This window comes from Hemicordylus capensis, chromosome 3 (genome assembly GCF_027244095.1).
Source record: "Hemicordylus capensis ecotype Gifberg chromosome 3, rHemCap1.1.pri, whole genome shotgun sequence".
NCBI lineage: Eukaryota > Metazoa > Chordata > Lepidosauria > Squamata > Cordylidae > Hemicordylus > Hemicordylus capensis.
Window position 1 is genome coordinate 280296954 of NC_069659.1, and position 24892 is coordinate 280321845.

Consider the following 24892-nt stretch of genomic DNA (forward strand, 5'->3'; position numbering starts at 1 on the left):
GAGGTCATTATACAGACCCAAGACTAACCTAAAAAAATTGAGCCAAACGACAGAATGGTTAAAAAAAAAAAAGGCTGTTCACATGCGTAGCCTAGCCCAGGCTAGGGCGGCCCAGTCTCGGTTTGGCTGCCCATGTGAAGCGCCAGGATCGAGCCCAAGCCAGATTCTGCCCTCGCACTTAGCCCTGCTTTTGAACCTGATGTCTAGCTGAGGTTAAGTGTACCTGCAGTTTGTTTAACCTCAGCAGCTAAGGCTTAACCTTTAAGCGATCACTGCCGGGTTAAGAGGCTTCCCCCAGACCCGCCACCATTTCTGGCACTGAGCCGGGGGTGGGGGTGGGAGCAGCTCTGCCAAGTGCAGCTTTGATAAGGAGAGGAGCCTCCATGCTCATAACATGGGGCACCCTGGGATGCCGGAGGGGGGAAATCCTCCCACTCCCAGGTTCTGCCATCACTGTGCCACCGCTCAAGTTGGCACACAGTGTGGTGGAGTGGAGGGTGGCCACTGCATGGCAAGCAAACTCCTGCCTTCCCCGCAGCCCTTGGCAGCAGCCACTGGAGGTCGTCTGAAAGGCCTCAGAGAGATGCTTGCACAAAAATGAGAGAGATACGACGACAGCTTTGACATTCTGGAACAATACAGTAAGTTGCACTAGATCACCTGATTTGGGCTTTACAGCAACATCAAATCCAAAATTTGGATCTGTCCATTTAGATACAGGAAGTGACTGAGATACCGAATACTAGTCCCCAGAGCATAGGAGACTTTAGATGTCAGTTATTTAATCTGTAAGGCGTCTTCACCTTTAAACGCTTTCATGAATATTCATAGTGGGAAGTAGTATGAATTACAATATTTCATTAATTGTAGTAGTCATGCCATTATCAGTGGAAATGGTTTATTGTTCAATGTACCTCTGAACAAGTCACTTAAGGTGCCAACAGCAACACACAGAAGCCAAATTAGCAATGGAACAGGATAAAAGCTTTCCCCCACCATAAGCCTGACTTTTGAATCTTATACATATTATTATTATTTCTTGTTTACACAGTCAGACAGGTGTTATTGACTGGTTTGTTTTATCCAGACATCGAGTCCTTCCCAAGGACCTGGGATGGCTGAATTTTATTGTCAGTTGTTATAGATATCGTCGCAGAATATAGGCTGTTCCCAATAAAGCTGCTTTTTGTAATTGGCTGATGGTGATTTCTGTGGCCCCTATGGTGTTGAGGTGCTCTTCAAGGTCTTTTGGAACTGCACCCAGGGCGCCAATTACCACTGGGATTATTTTGGTCTTCTTCTGCCACAGCCTTTCAATTTCAATTTGTAGATCTTTGTATTTGGTGATTTTTTCTATTTCTTTTTCTTCTATTCTGCTATCCCCTGGTATTGCTATGTCGATTATTTTGACTTGTTTTTCTTTCTTCTCGACTACAGTTATATCTGGTGTTTTGGGTGGCAGATGTTTGTCTGTTTGTAGTCGGAAGTCCCATTATATTTTTACACCTTCATTTTCGACAACTTTTTCAATTTTATGGTCCCACCAATTCTTGGCTACAGGTAGCTTGTATTTTTTGCAGATGTTCCAGTGTATCATCCCTGCTACCTTGTCATGCCTTTGTTTGTAGTCAGTCTGTGCAATCTTCTTACAACAGCTGATCAGGTGGTCCACGGTTTCATCTGCTTCTTTACAAAGGCGGCACTTGCTGTTTGTGGTGGATTTTTCTACTTTTGCTCTTATTGCATTTGTTCTTAGTGCCTGTTCTTGTGCAGCCAGTATTAAACCCTCTGTTTCTTTCTTCAAGTTACCATTCTTAAGCCATTGCCAGGTCTTGGTGATGTCTGATTTTCTACTTATATTGTGTAAATATTGACCATGCAGGGGCTTATTTCTCCATTTTTCTGCTCGGTTCTTGACTTGTTCTTTCTTGTAGGCCTGTTTTGTTTCATTGGTGTTGAATAGTTTCGCGTTCTTGACCAGTTTCAGTGCATCTTCTTCACTGTCCATTATATATTCTTCAAGGCCTCTTTTCTCCTCCTCTACTGTTTGATGGACTTGCAGCATTCCTCTTCCACCTGAGCTGTGAGGGATGTAGAGCCTATCTACATCACTGCGGGGGTGCAGAGCATGATTGATGGTCATGATTTTCCTGGTCTCACAATCTAGCGTCTCTAGCTCTGCCTGGGTCCAGTCTATTATTCCTGCAGTGTATCTTATAATAGGTATAGCCCAGGTGTTTATGGCTTGTATGGTGTTCCCGCCATTGAGTTTGGACTTTAGGATTTTTCTGACTCTCCTGATGTATTCACTTCCAATTTTTCTTTTAACTTCAGTGTGTGTGATGTTATCAGCCTGGAGAATGCCCAAGTATTTGTAAGGTTCTTTCTCTTCCAGGTTCTTGATGTTGCTTCCATTGGGCAGTTCTATTCCTTCTGTTTGTTTTTGTTGTTGTTGTTGTTGTTGTTGTTGTTATTATTATTCATAGGATATTAATGGCTGGTTTATCTAATTTGGGGAGTTATTATTCCTAACTTTAACTTGTTCGAATAATCCATTTCATTTTTTAAAAATGGCTTTTGGAGAATCCATGTGGCATTCTCTGATTATTTTTCATTTAATATTTATTCAGGAGCCTTATATATGTTATAGAGTCCTGCTATTATCTATTTCACCATTATGATTTCAAAAGAAGGTATTACACAAGCTAGTCTCCAGTCTTAAAGTAGAATGAACTGATTTTTCAAAAAAGTTTTCTGGCTAGCTTTCTCAATGTTATCAGAAATTATTTTTATCACTATGATAACTATCCACATTTGAACACATAAAGAACTTGGATTTTCATCTCAGACCCAGATGGTGTTAACTTCAATTCCCCCCCCCCCACATGTATACATCAGGTTTTCAGTGTAACTGGAATAAAAGGTTTCCTTATTAAGAGCCAAACAAGGCAAAACATTACTTATGTTATTGGCTCTAACATTCTTCCCCACCCCCTGTGTATAGCACTTGTGGGGGAGGGGGGATCCAGATGGACTGTGACAGTGTATGTATTTGTATTTGTTTATTTCGGCCTAAGGCCAACATAAATACAAGAAAAAGAAGGGAAACCACAACAACAATAAAATGGATAAAATACATAAAACATTAATACCTTCAAATACCGTATACATAACTATTTTAATTCAAATAAAAATGGTTAATCTGAAGTGCACACTGACTGTGACAGTGAGTGTAGAATAGCTTTAACTCTGCCATGATCCCTATCTGGATTGGGCCCCATGTGTGCTTTTACCCAGCGGGGGAAAAAATTCAATTAGTTCTAATGTGAGCTCCCCCACTCCGAGCAAATAACATGTCAACTTCTTCAGGTGATGGCATATCTTCCCTGAATGCCTGCCTGGAAGCAGTAATGGGCTGGATGAGGGAGAATAAACTGAAGCTGAATCCAGATAAGACGGAGGTACTTATTGTGTGGGGTCGGAACTCCAGAGACGATTTTGATCTACCTGTTCTAGATTGGGTCACACTTCCCCTAAAGGAACAGGTCCACAGTCTGGGAGTACTTCTGGATTCACACCTCTCCCTGGTTTCTCAGGTTGAGGCAGTGGCCAGGGGTGCTTTCTATCAGCTTCGGCTGATACGTCAGCTGCGTCCGTTTCTTGAGATCAATGACCTCAAAACAGTGGTACATTTGTTGGTAACCTCCAGACTGGACTTCTGTAATGCACTCTACATGGGGCTGCCTTTGTAAGTAGTCTGGAAACTGCAGTTGGTTCAGAATGCGGCAGCCAGGTTGGTCTCCGGGTCATCTCGGAGAGACCACATTACTCCCTTGCTGAGGGAGCTACACTGCTTGCCAATTGGTTTCCGGGCAGAATACAAAGTGCTAGTTATAACTTATAAAGCCCTAAACAGCTTGGGCCCTGGGTATTTAAGAGAACGCCTTCTTCGTTATGTGCCCCACCGTACACTGAGGTCACTTGAGGAGGTCCGTCTCCAGTTACCGCCAGCTCGTCTGGTGGCCGCATGGAGACGGGCCTTCTTGATTGCTGCCCTGAGATTGTGGAATGCACTCCCTGCTGAGATGTGATCCTCGCCATCCCTGACTATTTTAAAAAAAATCTGAAGATTCACCTCTTCACCCAAGCTTTTTCAGCTTTTTAAATGTGTAGTTTTAATTTTATACTGTTTTAGGGCTTTTAGCTGTTGTATTGGTTTTACTGTGTTTTAATAGTTTGATTCTAATTATTAATTTGTTTTATTTGTTTTTATCATGTTGTGAACTGCCCTGAGCCATTTTTGGAAGGGTGGTATATAAATCTAATAAATAAAATAAAATAAAATAAAATAAAATAAATATAGGACGGCTTGATCTGGATCAGGACCAGAATGGAGGTAGGGGTTAATGCTCCTCTACCCTTACAATCATAGTCTCAGACTGGATCATTTCACCTGCAAGTACCATTTACAGGGGGGGAAACAACCCATCATATCAGGCCCAATGATGCTACACAGTTAAAGTCAGAGATACTTTAGTTTTAAGAATAATGAGGGTGTGGGGCACCCCCCCCAAGCAATAGAAACTCAGTCCCATTTTGATTTATTTTTTGAACACAGGCCTCCTCTGATCTCACTATACCACTTTATGGTGGATTCGGTCATTCTGTCCTCTGTTCCTGAATAAAAATTGATGCTATGGTTGGTCCAGAGGCGTAACTAGGGAAAACGGCGCCCAGGGCAAGCACTGAAATGGCGCCCCCTGCCCCCGCCGCCCCCCAACATACTACAATATACTTAGGTTTTTCCTCACAAGCGCCCGCCGCCGCCGCCAAGCCAGGCCACTGACTGGCCGCCAGGTGCCAGCAAAGCAATGGGGGGGTGCAGGCGGTGTGGAAGGGACCGCTCGTGGGGGAGGGGGCACTGACACGCTCCCTTGACTGCTGCAGCGCTGCTGCATTGAGCAGGAAACATTTGTATTAATAAAAAAAATTTAAAAAAAATTAAAAAAAATTTGTCATGGCGGCGCCCCCCACGTGACCAGAAAAGATGGCACCCGGGGCACATGCCCCCCCTGCCCCCCCTATAGTTACGCCTCTGGGTTGGTCATCTGACTCATGCTGTCGATCTGCAAGCCTGATTACTGCATGAAGAGCCAGCAAGTAACATCCCACCACACTATGCATATATACTGTAGGTAGAATGGGACCAATATGTACTGTTTGCTGTACAATACAACAAGCTAACAGTACTGCAATAATTTCTTAGTATAATTCAGATACCATCAATATTCCAATCATTAAAAAGGACACTACAACATAGACATATATCCCTATGTATTATGTTTTGCTGTTTGTGTTCACAAAACCAGATTTGCTGGCTCGGCTTGAATCTGGATTCGAGCTGACCTGGCCTGCCTCAGTTTTGGCCTGGTTGAGCTGAACGCAGCTCGAGTTCATACCGAGATGGCTCGATCAAAGAAGAGCCCCTGGTGGCGCAGTGGTAAAACTGCCGCCCTGTAACCAGAAGGTTACAAGTTCGATCCTGACCAGGGGCTCAAGGCTGACTCAGCCTTCCATCCTTCCGAGGTCGGTAAAATGAGTACCCAGAATGTTGGGGGCAATATGCTAAATCATTGTAAACCGCTTAGAGAGCTCCGGCTATAAAGCGGTATATAAATGTAAGTGCTATTGCTATTGCTATTAAGACTTTGGAGATGTAAGTAGGAAGTATAACTTCACCTAACAGCAAGATTTACTCAATGCAATACGCTAGGAAACTCTGTGAATTCTTAAATATGTGAAGAAGTGATTGATTTGTGCAGTGCACTGCAGTTCAGCAAGTTGTCAACTCCATCAACCATTTTAATATGTGCCTTATTCATAAAGCTGCAATGATCCTACTCAATCTACAAAATAGTTACAAGTGAATAAAAAAGCACAATGTGTTACAGTTTGATGCTAAAAGAATATACTGTACAAAATGTCACAGGAGGGCACTGCACATAAAAGAAGCTAAACTCTATGAAACAGGTTTGCCCATGCCAAATTATAAACATTTCTGTTTTTTAAACAATTTATTAAAACAAATTTACAATGCTAAACAACATTGATCCAAACACAAACAGCAAAACATAATACAACAGACCTTGATTCATCAATCTATCCAAACTCTAATATTGTCTGGGGTAGGAAAACTACCATAATTTTCCCGATTATATAAAGAATAGAATCTGATCAAATTACATAAAAAGCATTATCTGTAGTCTGGTTTGAATGGGACCAATGAATATGGGTCAGTTTTTCTGAGGCTCTATTACCAGATATCCATTGTCATGGTTTGGTTTTTCCAATGTTTGGCTATAGCTAACCTGGCAGCAGTTACCATGTACACAATTAATTTTTTTGATGTCACATCTGTATAGACCTCAGAAAATACATTTACTAATGCCAGCTGGGGGCCTAATCCTATTTTCTGGTTTGTAATCCCGCTCATCTCCGTGAATACATCCATCCAAAAGGATGAAACCCTAGGACAGGTCTACCAAAGATGAAAATAGATCCCCTTAATTCTGCAACAAAGCAGAGAGCAGTCTTTTTGGGTGTATGCTATTTTAACTGGGGTCAGATACCATCTATGGAAAACTTCGAGAACATTCTCCTTAATATGGGCCAAAGAGGAAATAACTGGCTTCCATTTCCATATGTTCTTCCATCTTTGATTTCCTGTTGAAAGTCATTTTTCCGAGACACTTTAAAGCTAGGCAGTGGATTAAATGTGTGATTTATAATCAAATCACATAACTTTGAAACCACAACCTTGAGGTTGTCCGGGATAAACATTTCTGGTAAAGACACACAAACACTTTTTAATTTGCAAAATGAACATGTTTTCTCTAACCGAAATAATGGGAATATTTTCTTTTAAGAAATTTGTATTTATGAGTGTACTAAATAGTAAACATTGGTTTTGAAGCTGCACAGCTCTTTCCGACAATAGATGAGCTTTTCCAAAACCTTAAATTTTCAGACAAGTTGGAAACACTGAAAATGTAGAACCTTTCAAGAAACCATTTTTCTTTAAATTAATAGAGTTTAAAAGACAACTTGGATGTTTCCAAACATGTATAAGAAATACTTTTGATACATAACATTGGTTCATAGAGTGCTTTAAAGCTCCATGTATAATTCTGGCTTCACACCATTCTCAAGACTGGATATATTTATTAGGATTTGAACAAAAACTGAATACGAGCAAAGAGGGTCAATAAAGCCGCAAAAGTTCCCATTCTCTTTAGTCACTGCTGAAGAGCAATTTCAGTACAAATAAGGAATAATTCCTTAAGAATTGGCTAGCAACTTGTTTTGTTTACTAGGTGTGCAATGCAAAGCCAAAAGCTGTTAGTGGCCACATGCTCCGTTAAACATGATTTGTGATTGATTTTTTACAAAAGATGTAGGCAGAGGAGAAAATTTAAAATGTAGCTGAGTGAATAGGACTTGCCAGGTAAGCATATGTGGATCATTATCTTTCAATCTTTGTTCACCATGTGTAAAATGGAAACATTAAGGAGATACATTACAGTTTTCTACGGCTGGATGAGAAGACAATGGCAAAGTGTTGTGTACACTAAGAAAGAATAATTCAAATAAGGAAAATACTAGGAGTTAAGGATTCAGTCTTCCAAAACTGTAAACTAGGCAAGCAGTCAACTGAGGGGCATTTCAAAGCTTACTGTAGGTATCTACTTACAGACCACGTGCAGGAAAAGTGCTGCCAGATCAGAACCCAGGTTGTTTTCTGCATAGGCTGTCACTTGGAAGATCCCAGTGCTCTTATAAATGTGCCTGATGCCATCCTCAATGGGGCTGAAATTAGCATAGGACACAGCGGTACCATCTCCAAAATCTAGCTGGATATTTGTCCTCTGGAGATCACCCTGTAGGAGGAAACACTGAGATTTAGGAAAGTGGCTGATAAGGGTGATTTATGTTACACACTACCCTGAACTTGGTATAACTTATTAGCATCAATGCGGCTGATGCTCTGCAACTCTTCCTGCAATGCAATGAGCTTCAATCTGATATTTGCTGCAGTTCTTACTAGAAATAGAGGGAAACAGGATCTTGCTGTAACTTGCTGAACATCAAGGTTTGCTGCTTCATATTTTAATTTTATGGCAGCTGATGGGTCAGTGCCTAGCAACTGGTTCTGGTAGCCTGCCTTGTAGAATTCTAAAAGTGCTTTCGGGATAACCTGTACCTCGCCAGGGATATCCAAAGAACATAACTGAGATGTTACATTTATTCTTAATTATTTATTGAAACTATGTTTGAACTGCTATTTATAAAATTTCACAGGGGCTTACAAAATAAAACAATAAGAACAGCATCCAATAAAAGACACAAATCAAATTTGAAGGCAGAATAAATCAATCTCAATAAACAGTAGCAGAACCAGCAAAACAGAAAGCAAAATGAACAGTCAAAGGCCCTCTGAAAAATGAACAGTTTTCTGAATGAACCACTCTTGGGAAAGAGTTTCAGAACACCAGAAATCCAGAGCACAGGATCTAGGACTTGATCCATTAGTGGCCCCATTCCTCAGAACTGAGCTTGAAAAGAGATATGTCATGTTAGTTCCTAAGGACTTCCCACTCCATTATGTGGATGTTAATGTTCTAGGCACAATATCCCTAAGAGTAAAGGAGCAGAGTTTTCATTTCTAGACAGCTATACTGTAGATGCAATTTCTACCCGTTTACAAACTTGATCCGCATTGCAGCCATCAGCTAATCCTTTTTTCTTTAACTATGATCCCAGTATATAAAATACTGAAAGGTGTTTCATCCACCACACATGCAATGTCAGCTATCCCCAAGTTTATGAATATAAATTAAAGTGGAAATGAAGTGGAGGCATTTCAAACGGATAACAATCACTGCTCTCCGGATATATTCAAGAGGCACTTTTTATAGCACCAGTCCTGTAAACTATCAAATGGAAATGTGATAATGGCAAAGCTCACAAGGCTGTACACTGAGTGCAGGTGACAACTGATGGGTATTGGGTGAGAAAGTAACTTACTTATAAGGCACCTTGGAAACCCACGTGGATGGCAGCCAGTGTTACCAGTGCATGGATGTTCTCATACATATCTAAAAAGGGGAAAGCCAGCTATATATGGCTTCCCCCTTCAAATCAAAGGCATTCTATCTATGGGCTAGTTCTTTTAATAGGTTAGAGTTTTAAAATGATTTCGTAGTTTTATTTGATTTATACCCATAGCACTGAAAACAACGAAGTAATTCAGCTAACTGATTAGGAAATCACTTATTCTAACATACTAAGGAGAGGTTCCAAGTGAAATTATATATAAAGTTTGCAGTAACCCTCCTCATTCAGACACTTGAAAGATAAGCTAATATATTCATTCCCAGCATCACTCCAGCTTTATTGAGCCAGGCTTTGATAGACTCTTAGGACTAAACTACATGATCACTTCAACACATGCTTAAGAGGCATGCTTAAACTCAGAAGTGCCCCTTTGACAAAAAGCAGCCATGGGAGCCCCATCGCCCTGATCAGGCCGACAGCACACATGGAAGGGAGGTTAACTTTTCTCCTGCATGCTCATTTGCCACCGCCATTTGCCACCCTCCGCCCCTGCCCCCCTGCAATAGCTCCCCCCATTTATTTATTTTGCAAATAGCTACTTTGGAGGCAAATAGACCATTTGGGAGGGGGCAATTTTTGACAGGACAATGCCATGAGGAAAAAGAATCAACCACACCCTTCTCACAGACCATGGTCCTGATCAGGATCAGGCTCCCTGAAGCTGCTTTTCATTTAAGAGGTGCCCTCTGGGTTGAAGCACACCTCTTAAGCACACATTTCACCAAACATGCAGTTCAGTCTAGTAGAACGAGCATAATTCTTTGCATTTTCATTCATGGACAAAGTGGTGGGGTGTGCAGAATATAAGACTTTCCTAGAAAATTTGACTGATTGGCTACACTATTCCATTGACTTATGGAGCCTCCCCCCATGCTTTCATCAGCTGGATGTGGTGCAACTTTGAATAAGTAAATGCTTCTGTTGCTTTATAAAACAAAGGTAGCACTGCATCATTCTGACAACGAAATTCTCAGATGCAGTTATCTGCAACAGAACAAACAAGAAACCAATGAATATTTATATGCCACTTTTCAACGAAAATTCCCAAAGCGGTTTACATAGAGAAAACAATAATGAATTAATAAGATGGATCACTGTCCTCAAAGGGCTCACATTCTAAAAATAAACATATGGTAGACACCAGCAGCAGCCACCAAAGGGATGCTGTACTAGGGCTGGATAGGGCCAGTTGCTCTTCCCCTGCTAAATATAAGAGAATTACCCCTTAAAATGTGCCTCTTTGCTCATCCCTGGATAAATCTGTAGATACATTTGTATGCATAGCACTTCAAAGGAACCATAGATGTCCATTTGGGATATACATAATTTCTCCTTCTTTCCCAATAAAGAACTGTACAGGACAACCACACAATTTGAAGATCCAACCTCTGCAGTTTTGCGTATCCATAGTTAGCTAATTAACACCAGACTTTGGCATACACAGGGGGAAAATGGGATAAAAGGGTTAGTCTCTTTTATCCTCATGTTCAGGGTGGCCAGAAATGACCTCTGAGGTCATTTCTGGCCACCATTTTGAGCACAGTAGCCATTTTGTGGCTTGTTTCTTGATTGAAAACTGATTTTTCATGAAAAAAGCCAGATTTGGGACATTTGGGGGGTATTGCTGGACACTTGGAGACCTGCAGAGCATGGTGGGTGACTCCCCCCCCCAGTTTTTAAGGCCCTTTCCCACATTTTCTGCAGTTTCCAGAGCCCCCTGGAATCTAACCCGCTGAGTCCCATTGATTCAATGCCTCAGTATCCGCAGTTCCGTATTCTGTGGTTATAGCGGAGAACAGAACCCCCGTGGATACTGTGGTTCACCTAAATGTAGAATCACAAATTTAGTTTAGTATGCCTGCTTACATGGGTTACATTGGAAGCTGCCTTATACCAAGTTAGAGCATAGATCCGTCTTGGTCATTGCCTAAACTGACTGGCAGCTTACACATCTGCATTCAAAGTGAGCTTGATATGAATGAATTTCCCATATCTGATACATGCCCTTTCTTTCACTGATTACCAGTGAAACTGAAAGCTGATCACATAGTTGGTAGGAATGAATTCACTGCTGGTTTTAAATCAATATGAATCCATCATAGCTACTGAAACTTTGTTGTATCTTAACCTTTGACAACCACTGGGTTTGTGATTGTAAAACATTTTTAAAAGCCTATTTTTAAAAAAACAGTATTGTATCTAGTACAATATGACAACTACAGTACACAGAAAAATGATCATAAATACCAGCAGGTATATAATGAAGGGATAGACAGAAGGCCGGAAAGGATATTAATATAGTTATGGCGGTTGTTCATGCTAAAGCATGCCACAGTGCTGACAATCGAAGCCAACATTTCTGCCCCCAATTTCAAAAACTTAATCCTGCAGGGATTTCCCCCACTACCAAACCTCTCAATCCCTCAGCTTTCTAGTCAAGAACCTGCCACTTCAATTATCCTTGCTTGCTATCAACTTGCCTTTTGAGTATCGTTTTTTATGTGACAATGTTCTGGTCAGGAACTTTAGTAAAATTGCTAGCATCTTCGTGATTTTTAGATTATGCCTCCCCTTTTCCCATAAACAAGCATCTATACAAAGCTTTACATCATAGCAAACCAGAATAGATAAGAGAATTTGCTAAGTAAAAGAGTAACTGTTTGATACAAGAATGTAGGGATGTGCACAAACTGAGGTTCATGCAGTGTTTCAGTGCTGAATTAGTTTAGACAAGGTCCGGATTAGTTTGGTGCTGTGGGGAGGGTAGGGGAGGGTCCCATGATCCTGTACATGGCACCAGCACACACATGGCATTTGCGCATGCACGGGCATGATTTTTGTGGTCAGCATGGTGTTGCTGACCATGCAAGTGGCACCAGTGCATGCACGGACACCATGTGCAGGCTGGTGCTGCGTGTAGGTTCTTGGGATGAGCATCACCACAGCAGGAAACTGCATGGGGCAGTGGAGAGCAGGTAAAATCTCTTTTTGACGATTTTGCTTGCTGCTTTCCTCCCAGCAGTGCTAAACCAGTGCACAAAGCTCAGTTCGTGCACATCCCTACAAGAGTGAGAAGGAAGAGGTCTCTTGCCAAGTTCTTTCTAAGCATGGTATGGAATTCTGCTGAAATTTTTGTCATCTGGATTTCTCCAAAGCTTTTGGATTTCTGAATTACCTGTTCTTACTTTTGAACAGGATGCAATGTGTTAGAAATCCTCCATTGCTCCTTTTTCTCACAAAGGTGTGCAGGACACTGTGCAGGCACACTTCACTTCATCTTTCAGCTCATTGGTGTCTTTCCCCCCTCTATATCACCACATGTATGTATTTATAGAACTGGATGCAATTGGTCATATAGCTGATGCAATTTGACATATCGCTGTATTGATGCAATTTGACATATAGCTGTATTGATGTAATTGGACATATAGCTGTATTAAGATGTCTGTGTGGTGTTTTACAAATCTTCATTAGCACTTCTGCACATTAGTAAAACACTGCACAAAAAGATGCTTGATGCAATCCTATATATAACATAAAGAATGCCCTTTTTTCAGTGTTTTATCAAGTGCATGTGTGCATTGATAAAGAGGAAGAAAAACATAAAAATGAGCAATCCTGATTAAATTACTCATCAGAAGTCCCACTGAAATTAATAGGCAGTCATGACTTCAAGACTTCCATTGAAATATTTAGTCAGAATGTCAACCAGTATTGGGCTGGGTGGGCCAACTGTCTTACTCAGCATAAGGCAGAATTATATGTTTATGTCAATTCCAACTGAAAGATTTCATAGGGAGTCAGTTAAAAATCCAGGAGTAATTGAAAAGAACAGAAAATGCAAATATTGTTAATGAATATGGGAAGTCTTATAATTCTAGCTCAGATTTCTGGCCGCCGCCACCACCATAACTGTTTAGAGATAATAACATATGAAAAAAGTAGGAGTTTCAGGGAGGAAGACTGTATTGTTATTGAATTAGTGGGTGGTGATCCTACCTCTTCCATGAGGATTATGAAGGTAGTGTTGTACCCTTGTTCTGCAACCAGTTTGCCAGTAGATGTGAGGATATGCAGACCACGGGGAGCTTTGCCTGGGCACTGTTCAGATTTGGCAGCATACTTTTCCCGTAGCCCATCCATGCAGTTATTAGAGACAATCCTTCGATATCTATGGAACATGACAGTTTATGGCAGATTGAGTTGTTTATTTAGAACTTCATGTTTCAATGATAAGATCTAAGTTTGACAGCACAGGCACACTGCTTGCTAAGCAGAAATAATTTTTTAAAACTTCTAAAGCTTTATTGTCTGTAGCACTTGGTGCAAATTATGTCTATTTCAGCCCAGGAACACCACAAAAGACCAACTCATTACAAAAGTGAAGAGCTTTATTCGGGTTAAAGCTAAAGTGGAAGAGACCATTAGGTTCCCTTTTACTGAATGTAAAGGGAGCCTTACTTCCTCATTATGACCATTTGTTGTATGACATTGGGTTTACATCAGTGTGACTCACCAAAAAATACAGATCTGTTACACACTTCCATAAAGTACCTTAGAATGATTGTTTCCCATATAGCCAAATATAGTCTGATACAGGGTCATTTCAAACAATACAGCCCAGCAGCCCAGCAGAAAGGGGTGCATCAAGAACCTCTCCGTTGGGACATCTTCCACAGAGGTCCAAATGCCATCCCAGATGTGTGAGGGTTGTTAATCCAAACAGCCCCTAAACACATACTCCAAGCAACATACTCTTTGGAATGCATGTTTAGGGGCCATTCAGATCCCAACATGTGATTAAGGGGCATGCCTGAAAGGCACTGGAATGCCCACGGAGGATGTCCCAATGGGCACACTCGCAGGCACTCCTTCCTGTTCATGTGTTCTGCCAGATCTTATTGTTTGAACTGACTCATAGAAAACTGCCATATATTAGACTCAGTAAGGCTACCCTTATGTTTTTAGCTTTAAATGCCTTTTAAAAGCATGAGGTGGCATTTTTAAGTCAACACCTGAACATTGGAGACAACCGCAATTGCCTCTTTGTGTTCTATTCTCATCCGCCTAATCCCCATACCAATGTGTTAGTTATTGGCTTGAAGCCAAAAGAAGCTGCTTTAAGTTCAAATGCTGAAAAATGAATGGAAATGTAATCTGGCAGCCAGTTTTGCCTGAGGTCTGTAGAAGAAAAGAATTAATCATATTACAAGGGAAGTTCTGAACTGGTTGGTTATTCATTGTTCACAGGCATTCTCTCAGCTAAAATTGGCATTAAACAATGTGGAGTTTGAAGGTCTCCTTCAGTTGCCAAATATCTGGTTTTGGTTATCTGTAAGAACAAAAAGGTCCTCATACTAGTGAATTGTTTCAACAAATGCTGGAATTAGCAAGATATGAGCATTTGGACAACAGGAAGATATTAATATTATCTAGAGTACTGTATCCAGTTTTGGGAGCTATGCTTTTAGAAAGATGTGAGCAGAGTGGAATGGATTCAGAGGAGAGCCACCAAAATGGTCAGAGTTTGGAAAACAAGCCTTATGGTGTAAGATTGAAGGAAATGCTCATACAGGAGCTAGGAGGAGGAGGAGGATGGAGGAGAGAAGATGTGGGGAGAAATATGATAAGCCTCTTCAAATACCTGGAGTGCTGCCACAAAGAAGAAGGCAAATACCTGTTCTTTGCAGCTCCAGAGAACTTAACCAGATCTAATGAATTTTAGTTACTGGAAGGAGGTTTTGGTTGAACATTAGGATAAACTTAATGCTAAGAGCAATTTCACAATGGAAGCAATGAGAGTGAACCAATGCGGGGGGCAAAGTCCCCTTGCTGGAGGTGTTCAAGCAGGTGCTAGGGAGCCATCCCTTGAGGATGCTCTAGCTCTGGATTTCCAGCATGGAGCAGGAGATTGGACTAGATGGCTGACAAGACCCACACCATCTATAATAATGTCTCCTTGGGTGGATGGGTTCCTTAAGCAAGGATGGGTTCCTTAAGCAAGATGCCTTCCATGGGCACTCCTCCCTGAGCTGGCCCACTTCTTCCTTGCCACTGTCACTACTGTCCATTCAATTGCCCTCTCCCATTTGGCCCAATCACCACCACGACCGAAAAGATGAAAGCAAGGCAACTGGAGGCTGCTGCTCCTTCTATCACCAACTGCACACTTGGAGGGGCCATGCGACAGACAATAACAGCAAAGTTTAGCAGTAAGTCTCATGTCATTCTGGGAATTAGAATGTCACTCTGGCCAGAGTGTGGGTCTCAATAGCTTCCCAATTATGTCAAATCCTTATTCTGGCCCTGTCTCCAAGTCCATATGATCCTCTCTACTATATTGGACAGGAGATCATGTAGTGGCCCTCCCACAGGTGTGCCTTTCTGCTCATCTTCTCCTCCAACACCACTTTGCTGGTGTGGATACCAGACTTAACTTCAGCTGGGAAGGAGGAGAAGGTAGCAGACAAGACTAAAAAGTATAACATCTTTTACTTGGGAGGGAGCCTCCTTCCATTTATTATGGAATATCTTGTTTTTATGGAACAAGAAATCTACCATGAGAAAGAAGTGTACGCTCAGAATAAGAAAAAACACTGAACCACAGTTTATTCCCTAAATCTTATTTCACAAGTGAATGTATTTCGAATTAAGGCTTAATAGTCTTTTATTGTGAGTGTTCTGTACAGGGAGTTTGCCTTCCTATTTTCAGAACCCAGATGCAAATATTCATAGAACATAATCTGACAAGAACATTTTATCAACCAAAAACATCTTTAATTAGAAATGATCTCCTGGATAATGCATTATCTTCTATTAGCTTGCAGTGTGGCATGTAGTAAAATCAAATTTCAAAACAGTTACTATCTGTGCAATAAAATAAATATTAAATTGCAAACATATCTTAGCAGTAATGAACCCTCCTGAGAGCCAAAGCAATGAATAAGACATTTATTCAGGATATTTGGCAAGCAGAAAATGGATGGATTTCAAGGAGGAATGATGTAGATAGCACTGGAGAAGAAAAATAGAACTAACAGGATGTCAGATGAGGCAAAATTATCACACGTTTCTATATGGAGATTATGCAGCAAGTAACATTGCCACAAACGATAGGTTCCTGAGGCATGTGTGAGAGCCCAATCTCTGGTATTTAGATGGCTATGCTGACACTGGGTGTGTTCTCTGGACCGACCAATGTCAGCATATTCTGCCTTACTTGTCATCTGGAAGTCAACATCTGTACCTATCTTCAAACCTTGGTTGCAGATGTTGACTTCTGGACTGCAGGTAGAGTGGAATATACCAGCATTGGCGGGTTTGGACATGCCAAATGCTGGCACAGCCAATTTGACACAAGCAGTAGGGCTCTTGTGTGCACTAGGTGAACCAGCAATTTCTGGCTACCTTATTTGCAGCACTAGTATGAAGCCACCCATACAGACTGTACACACATATGCTCTATTCAAACCTCAAAATCAACATGTGAAGTTCAGAGTGGGTCATGTGGCACCATCCAGGACATCCACAGTACATGTATTCATTTCACAAACATCTGTTGCCTGAAGAGGGATCACGGAAAGCAGCAAGAATCTATCCTTCCAAACCTTGTACTAACAGGTTTTTTTATTTCTGTTTTAATTTTGGTAGGAAAAAAGGACTCCACCAGTGCTGCTTAGAGAACATTCATCACTTCATAGAAATACAGTCCTTGCATATCATTTCTATTAATGGTGTTCTGAGAAATGAGTTTTCTACAAAGTCTACATTGCAAATGTAGAAGCTTTTCCCACGATCAAGTGGGAAGGGCTACCCTCATTTTGGAAGAGGACGTCGGAAAGCGCTTACCTCCCCACAGATAATCCTCCAGGTTCTTCAGGCCCAGATGAGCGGCGGCTTGTCTCCAGCACTCCTGCGCCCAGCTGCAGCTCACCTGGCAGCTCCAGGGGTCGGGTACAGGGAAGCGCAGCCATGTAGTGCCCCACCCCATGGAGCCCCAGTAATGCACCGTGCGAGTGCATGGTGCATTTCTGGTATACCCCCTCCCCACCGAGTGTGTCCGCCATGGTTGCAAGCAGCCGTGGTGGGCATGCAATCCATTTAATGAGGTTAATGGAGTGCTTGCTCCATTAACCTCATTTAAAGGGGTGGCTACGTAGGCAGGCTTGCCGCCATCTAGCCACCAGGCTTGCCCTCAAGCCTGCTGGTTCTCACAAGCAAGCAAAAATGGGCTTGGCTCCCTTAGCCTGGTTTTGCTCACTTGTGAGAATAGCTTGTCACTCTTGTAACTAATCTTGCCAAACCGCCAGGCAAGGCAAAGGAGAGGCGACAAGTTAATGGGTGGACTCACTTACCCAGTGCTGTTTAGGTAGCTCTGTCCAAGGCTGCAGTCTTTCAGTTGGGATGATGGGTTGAACCAGAATGCTGAGATGCATTGATTATTACTGTGTCTTTCATAGCCATAATCACTAAAAAAAGAAAATATGAGTCTGTTAGACAATAGGGCGTGCACCTACTTTTTCTTTCTTTCTCATTGTGAAGTTCCATTCATTTTGGTGGTACTTACTCATTACCCCTTCAGGACAAGAATGAGAGGACAGAATTCTGCCCTGAGGGGCTTACAGTATAGACACTGACACCAGGAAGACAACAGAGGAAGGGGAGGGAAATGGAAGAATATGTGATTATTTCAGCTACACATACTTAATTTTAGTTTCATTAGGATGTGGGGACTAAAGAGCTGTAGCAGCCTGTACAGGCAGGGCAGGAAAATAAGCCACAGGTGTGGCTCATTACCACTCTCCTCTCCCTTATTTACCTCTCTTGCGGCAATATTAACATCAGGCACACAGGCTGGTCATTCACCCAGGTGAATGACTAGCCCATGTGCCTGGGGTTAGTCAGGCTTCATGACAATGCAGAGGTTTGAGAAGGGGTATGAAGGAAATAAAAGAGGAAGCAGGTGTTCTGTGAGGGGCAGTTCCAAGGATAAGGGCCAGCAGGGAAGAAAGAAAGGATAGAGCTGTTTGAGGGAACAGGAGCTGGCGGTAGTAGCATAGCTGGAGGAGCAAAGGACGCAGGCAAGCGTGTAATGGGATATGAGAGCTGAAAGACAGGTAGGGGCCTTGGAGGATTTTGTAGGTAAGGACTAGGACCTTGTGCTGGATGAGAAAGGAGACAGGAAGCCATTGAAGAGATTTAAGGAGGGGTGACACGTGGTCAGTGCAATGAGATTGGTGGTGAAAGATGCTGGCAACAGAATACTGGGTGGAGGTGAGGGCACTGAGATGAAGCAGCAAAAGACCAGAGAGGAGAAAGTTGCAGTAGTCAGGATAAGGACTTATCCACATAGTGTGTGGATAAGAGCTTGTGCTAGGGAGGCAGAGAGGAAGGACCATATACTTGCAATGTTGTCAGGGGGGAAGTGACATATATTTGGTGACAGACAATATCAGGAATAAAGTAGAAGAGCTAAAGATAAAGCCAAGGCTTTGCAGGTTCAGCAGAGTAGATGGTGACACTGTCAACAGATAAGGTGAGAGTATGGAGAGAGGAAGGCTTGGAAGGAAAGTAGAGAAGCTTGAGATGATGATCAAGTATTCAAACTGAAATCTCAGTCTGGCAATTCATGATGTAGGATTGTATGGATATAGACAGTACTGGGGTTGAGAGGTAGAGCTCAAAGCATAAGGCTGTAGAGTGTAGACCATGACTCTGCCTAAACCCTGCCTATTTTCTAGCAGGCAAGCATTTCTGAACTGTCTAAAGAGGATCAGAACTCCCCTAATATTTTTTGTCTTGACATTCAAATTTAATCATTCTCAGCAAGCTAGCCCTGAATATTTAACAAATGCCTTGTAGTGACTTGGTAATTAAAAATGTTCAGGAGGGGCCACATGTTGCCCAAAAGAAAGAAAGAGCTGCATTAATATTTAATAAAATTAAAGACAACATTGCTGTGTGCCCTGAAGGCTGCAGACTCATTCATTAACTTCTGGTAAATGTATATTAAAAATACACATGTGGCCCACCTTCCAGCTTCAAAGCCCCAGGGTTTGCATGTTAGAAAAATCATCAAGTCCAGCTGCTGCTGTGTCTTGCTTGGAAAAGCCTTCGTGATAAGGGTAAATAGAAAAACTAAAGGAAGGAAGTATCAAACTTAACAATCCAATAACACTGCATTGTTCATTTTTTCTAAAGGGGGGGATTATTTTCTGCTAGCCTCTGATTACTTCTGCTTTCACCCTTTCAAGAGCTGTTTAGATGTTACTCCACACCCTGCTCACCCCATTTTCCCCAATACAGCAGAAGTGGATGAAGAAAATGGGAGATAGGTGGGGAAGTTAGTTTCGGATTTAACCAGAGATCTCTTCTGTATAAATTCCTTTTGTGGAGGAAAAGGGAGAGCTACAAAACTTTCCAAGAATTAAAAATTAAATTAATCATTGCAGCTTGCGCTGCTTTGAATGGGAAGAAATAGGTCACCAGCCATGTGAAGAGGGCAACACCTAATATATGGATGAGTCTCACTGGTAGGGCAACTTTGAAGAAAGCTCTTGCTTAATTATTCTTATCAGATGGTGGGGCCTCTGAAGATGTTGGACCTCTGAATTTCCTGATCTTGTTTCTAGAGCAGGACGAATGTATTAGGACTATTCTTCCATGTCTGATTCTGGACTCCATTCAGACCATTGCACATGTGCAGTTTGGCACAGTTTCTACTTCACTTCTTTCTGGGTTTTTTGTTTTGTTTTACAGCTGCTGATGCACTCTAGTCACAAGCTCTAAATTGCCTGATATCAAAAGGAATTTTGATGATGTGACCCTACAATAATATCAATATTCATTTTTGTACTGTGATACAATCAATAAATGTGCACACATGCATTGCTTACATTATTAAGTCATAGCACAAAACAGAAATCTGATCCCCTGATGACAATTCCAAAATTAATTTTAGACATGCTTCACATTAAACCAGAAAGTAGGGAGAGTGGGACTTAAAGGCACAGAGAACCTACAGAATAATCATAGCATGGAACGGGAGAAATCTATTCATATTTGCTCCTACTGAGTTGACCATTTTTGCTAGAATGATCAACAAAGAATATTGTCTTCTTACTCTGCATAATCTTTCGAATGCCACATACACCTGCACAGTGAGCTCACAACAAATAAATAAACAACAAGAAGAGTTCTAAGAAAACGTTGTGCGTGCTGCTTACCATTCAAAGTCTCTTTCGGCACATTTGCAAGGCTCTGAGACAACTGTTCTTGAATAGTCTCTACTCAGTGTGCACCAGACCCCTGCCTTGCGTTTCTTATAGGTCTTCATCTCTCCCATGACACACGGCTCTCCCTTTAAAACAGAACAATGATGAGTTTGTATGGAGAAGGGAATACTGTTAGACTCCTTACATTTCTATGGTCTTGTAGTTGGGCTATCTAGAAGGAATGACATACAAGGATTATATACCTCTCTGACAATTTGAGTATCCCAGAGTGGTGTTTACTCTGGGATACTCAAATTGTCAGAGAGGTATATAATCCTTGTATGTCATTCCTTCTAGATAGCCCAGCTACAAGACCATAGAAATGTAAGGACTAAGAAGAGCCAGATTATATTTTGCTCTTGATTTCTAGAATCTCCAGTCTCTGAAAATATTTTTAATTGAAAACCTGAGGATTCTAACAGTTTAGTCCTAAGCATGTTTGCACAGAAGATAGTGCCACTGAATTCAGAAGTACTTGTCCTTTAAGTATGCCTAAGGTTGCAGCCTTACCCTCATGTTTGCAGTTTGCTAACTAAAAGGTAATTGTAAAAAATTATAGAGGAAAGATAAAACAGCATTAAGTATAAACAATGGAGATGATGGCAAGGGAGCCTGGTACATTATCTAAATATGAGCAAGCTTACCTAGGATCACATCAGACAGAATTGGAAATGAACTGAGTTATTCCTGCAAATATTGGTAATTATTCTCCTTCCAAACTAATCTGTGGCTTGAATGAGGGCTTGAAAGAGGGCTGCATACAGAAAAGGAGAACTTCAGGTTCATACGCTCCCCTATGGGGCTCGCTTCCCACACACACCATTTCCAGGGTGCAGCCCTTCTATTGACCTTTATTTAATGTAATGGAGTCATGGAGCTCCATTACATTACATTACATTACATTACATTACATTACATTACATAAAGTGGGAAAGGAACGTGGGAAGAAACCAACACAATTCTTCTCAACTTGCCAGTTGGGGGCTTTAACAGTTCAACCCTCCATGGAGGAAGGATTTAACAAGCCCCTGAAATTCTTTTCTGACCCTAGCTTGGGAGACTTCTGCCAGCATTTCTAATATTGTCAGATGCATTCTCTCTTATAACCTGTCTATAGGCCTAGAGAAAAACAATCCCAATTAATATCTGAGAACAGATTTTGTGGCTGTTTCAAAAGCCAAAGATATTGGCTTTTGAAACAGATTCTGTGCTCCACTTTCCTAATTTCAACAGCAAACCTTTACTCCAATAAGTTTCAATTCCTCTGCCATAATTACAATTCTGTTCTTAAGATATCATTAATAAAGTCATAACAGCCACATTGTGGTTAATAAAAATTAATGTTTGTACAATTGGAGACTGAAAAGAAAATCCTCCCCAATGTGTCCATAGCTTTGTCTCGTTCAATGCTTCCTGCAGTTCCTTTTAAATCTGTTGCTCATCTTTGCTTTTCTGAATGTTCACTTTGATGGACAGGATCATGACCAGCTTGGGAACTAAAGCACACCTCACTCATTGCTCTTTTTGCACTTGGTGCCCCCCTCGCCGCCCCCCACTCTGAGTTTTAATGGAAGTCCTGTTAAGACATTTATTTAATCTCTCCTTCAGTTATACTCAGACATCTTTAACTCGTTCCTTTGTGACAGCATGCAGATCTAGGAACACAGGAAAGTTCTTTCAGTTTAATAGCACCTGGTTGTGTAGGCGCCATGTCTGGAAGTCATCCTTGGTGCACCTCCGGCTAAAGATGGATTTGTAGTCTACTTTCACCAGTTGCCATTCAGAACGGAGACTGAAATGCCCAAATATGCTGCATATTGGTGGGGGTGAGGGGGAAAGGAAGAAAGAAATGCACACTATGAATTCCATTAGTAAATATTCCTTATACAAACATCCCTGTTAGATCAAAGGATCCTGGTTCTCAGCATCTCCACACTTCAAAAAAGAGATCGGTAGACTTTCCAGCTGCAGATGTTTCAGCAGAAACTCAGAATAGGAGTCTTAGAAATAACCACATGATTATCAAATTGAAATTCCACCTAAAGATGATATTATGCCAGTTCTGATACATTTTACTGGCCTCTCCAGAGAAGGATATGATATAATATCCTTTGAAAATGATATCCTGTCTTCATTCATATGGAATGAGGAAGTCTATTCCCCATTCCTTCTTGTTTACAGAAACCTGTGCTAAGACCAAATAAGCAGACTCTGGGAATAGTAAATCATTCCAGTCCCTGATGACACTCTTATGTGTGCTCCCCACCACCACCACTTTGAATTTACCAAGCTTTTGTCTAAATTTTACTTTGTAAGTTTCCTATGACAGGTGGGATAATATACAGGTGAAACTCAGAAAATTAGAATATCGTGCAAAAGTCCATTAATTTCAGTAATGCAAATTAAAAGGTGAAACTGATATATGAGACAGACGCATTACATGCAAAGCGAGATAAGTCAAGCCTTAATTTGTTATAATTGTGATGATCATGGCATACAGCTCATGAAAACCCCAAATCCACAATCTCAGAAAATTAGAATATTACATGGAACCAAGAAGACAAGGATTGAAGAATAGAACAATATCGGACCTCTGAAAAGTATACAGTGTACTGTGCTTGATTGGCCAGCAAACCCGCCTGACCTGACCCCATAGAGAATCTATGGGGCATTGCCAAGAGAAGGATGAGAGACATGAGACCAAACAATGCAGAATTGCTGACGGCTGCTAATGAAGCATCCTGGTCTTCCATAATACCTCATCAGTGCCATAGGCTGATAGCATCTATGCCACGCTGCATTGAGGCAGTAATTGCTGCAAAAGGGGCCCAAACCAAGTACTGAATACATATGCATGCTTATACTTTTCAGAGGTCCGATATTGTTCTATTCTTCAATCCTTGTCTTCTTGGTTCCATGTAATATTCTAATTTTCTGAGATTGTGGATTTGGGGTTTTCATGAGCTGTACGCCATGATCATCACAATTATAACAAATTAAGGCTTGACTTATCTTGCTTTGCATGTAATGCGTCTCTCTCATATATCAGTTTCACCTTTTAATTTGCATTACTGAAATTAATGGACTTTTGCACGATATTCTAATTTTCCGAGTTTCACCTGTACATAATTCTCTGTCTCATAGCCAGAAAGTACAGATGTTTCCTTCTTGGTAATCCATTAACTAACTATAGTTAATTAACTATATTCACAAGTATAGCCATGACTCTATAAACACATTCAACAAAGAAAATCTCTTGTGCAATTTCAACTGAGCTTGTGCAGTATAACATTTTACTGAATTATGTCCTAAGTCATTGAGCTATAGTCTGCTATTGTTCTTAAACATGAGACCCCAATATTGTTCTGGGGATGGGACAGCAATTCCCATCATCCCCAGCCAAAATGGCCAAAGGGCCTGCTGTAAAAAAAAGCTCCATGATTCTGTGGAGGTCCTTGTGAAAAAGAAACATTGGTCTTACATGTGAAGGGTTATTTTTCACATTGTCTGATTTCATCCATGATAGTGGGTTCTATTCCAGATCATGCCTCAGAGATAGGACATAGTTTTGAAGTTATAGCTCATATCTGGTAGTTAGGTAGGCGCCGCCCAGTAGCCCAGTTCCGGACTGTTGAGCCAGGTCCCCGCATCAGCTGAAAAGGAACATGTAGGTACAGGGGAGAGTGAGAGTGAATCAATCAGGGAGAGGAGACTGGTGGAAAGTGGAAGAGAACCTAGTCAGAAAGGAGACAGCGTATGATTCAAAGCAGATAGGAATCTGATACTCCCAGGAGTCACCACCTCCCACAACTGCGCCCAAGCCTATCCCAAGAAGGTCTAGAGTCTGCGGGAGGGCCAGATGAAATCAAGCACTGCAAAAAAGAACCCTTCACAGGTAGGACAATTTTTTCTTTTTCCGCAGTTGTCTGATTTCATCCATGAAAGTGGGACATGCCCAAGCCTAAAAAGAATATAGCGAGGGAAGACGGATGATTAGACCACCTGCTGAAGAACAGTGTGCACCATGGCAGCCTGATCCGTATGGAACGAAGCTATTTTATAGTGTTTGATGAATGGGGAAATGGAAGCCAATGTGGCTGCCTTGCAAATGACCTGGAGCAGAGTGTTAGCTGAGAAGGCAGCCGATGTGCTGGCACTGCAAGTGGAGTGGGCAGTGATGCCCCCTGGGACTGGAAGGTGTAGGTAGGCCAGACACATGTGGACTTGGACACCTGGTATCCCATGGAAGTGGGATGAAAGGAAATGAAGAGGCTTCATTTCAATGAGGCTTGGTACACTTCAGGTATATGCGGATGGCACTGTGCACGTCAAGGGTATGCCATAGTGTCTCTTTGGGATGCACAGGCTTCGGGCAAAAGGACGGGAGCACCACCTCCTGTGACCTGTGGAAAGAAGAATTGATCTTCGGGATGAAGGTTGGATCC

General features: G+C 41.6%; 1 protein-coding gene across 1 annotated transcript in view; it reads right to left on the bottom strand.

Moving 5' to 3' along the window:
- Positions 1 to 24892, bottom strand: part of SORCS3 (sortilin related VPS10 domain containing receptor 3) — a 750118-nt gene that overhangs the window by 54993 nt on the left and 670233 nt on the right. The window contains exons 15-19 of the mRNA XM_053311335.1: positions 22140 to 22257; positions 20400 to 20533; positions 17529 to 17642; positions 13174 to 13345; positions 7751 to 7937 (exon numbers count right to left, since the gene is read on the bottom strand). Of these exons, the coding sequence (XP_053167310.1) occupies positions 7751 to 7937; positions 13174 to 13345; positions 17529 to 17642; positions 20400 to 20533; positions 22140 to 22257 (725 nt within the window). The remainder of the gene's footprint in view (positions 1 to 7750; positions 7938 to 13173; positions 13346 to 17528; positions 17643 to 20399; positions 20534 to 22139; positions 22258 to 24892) is intronic.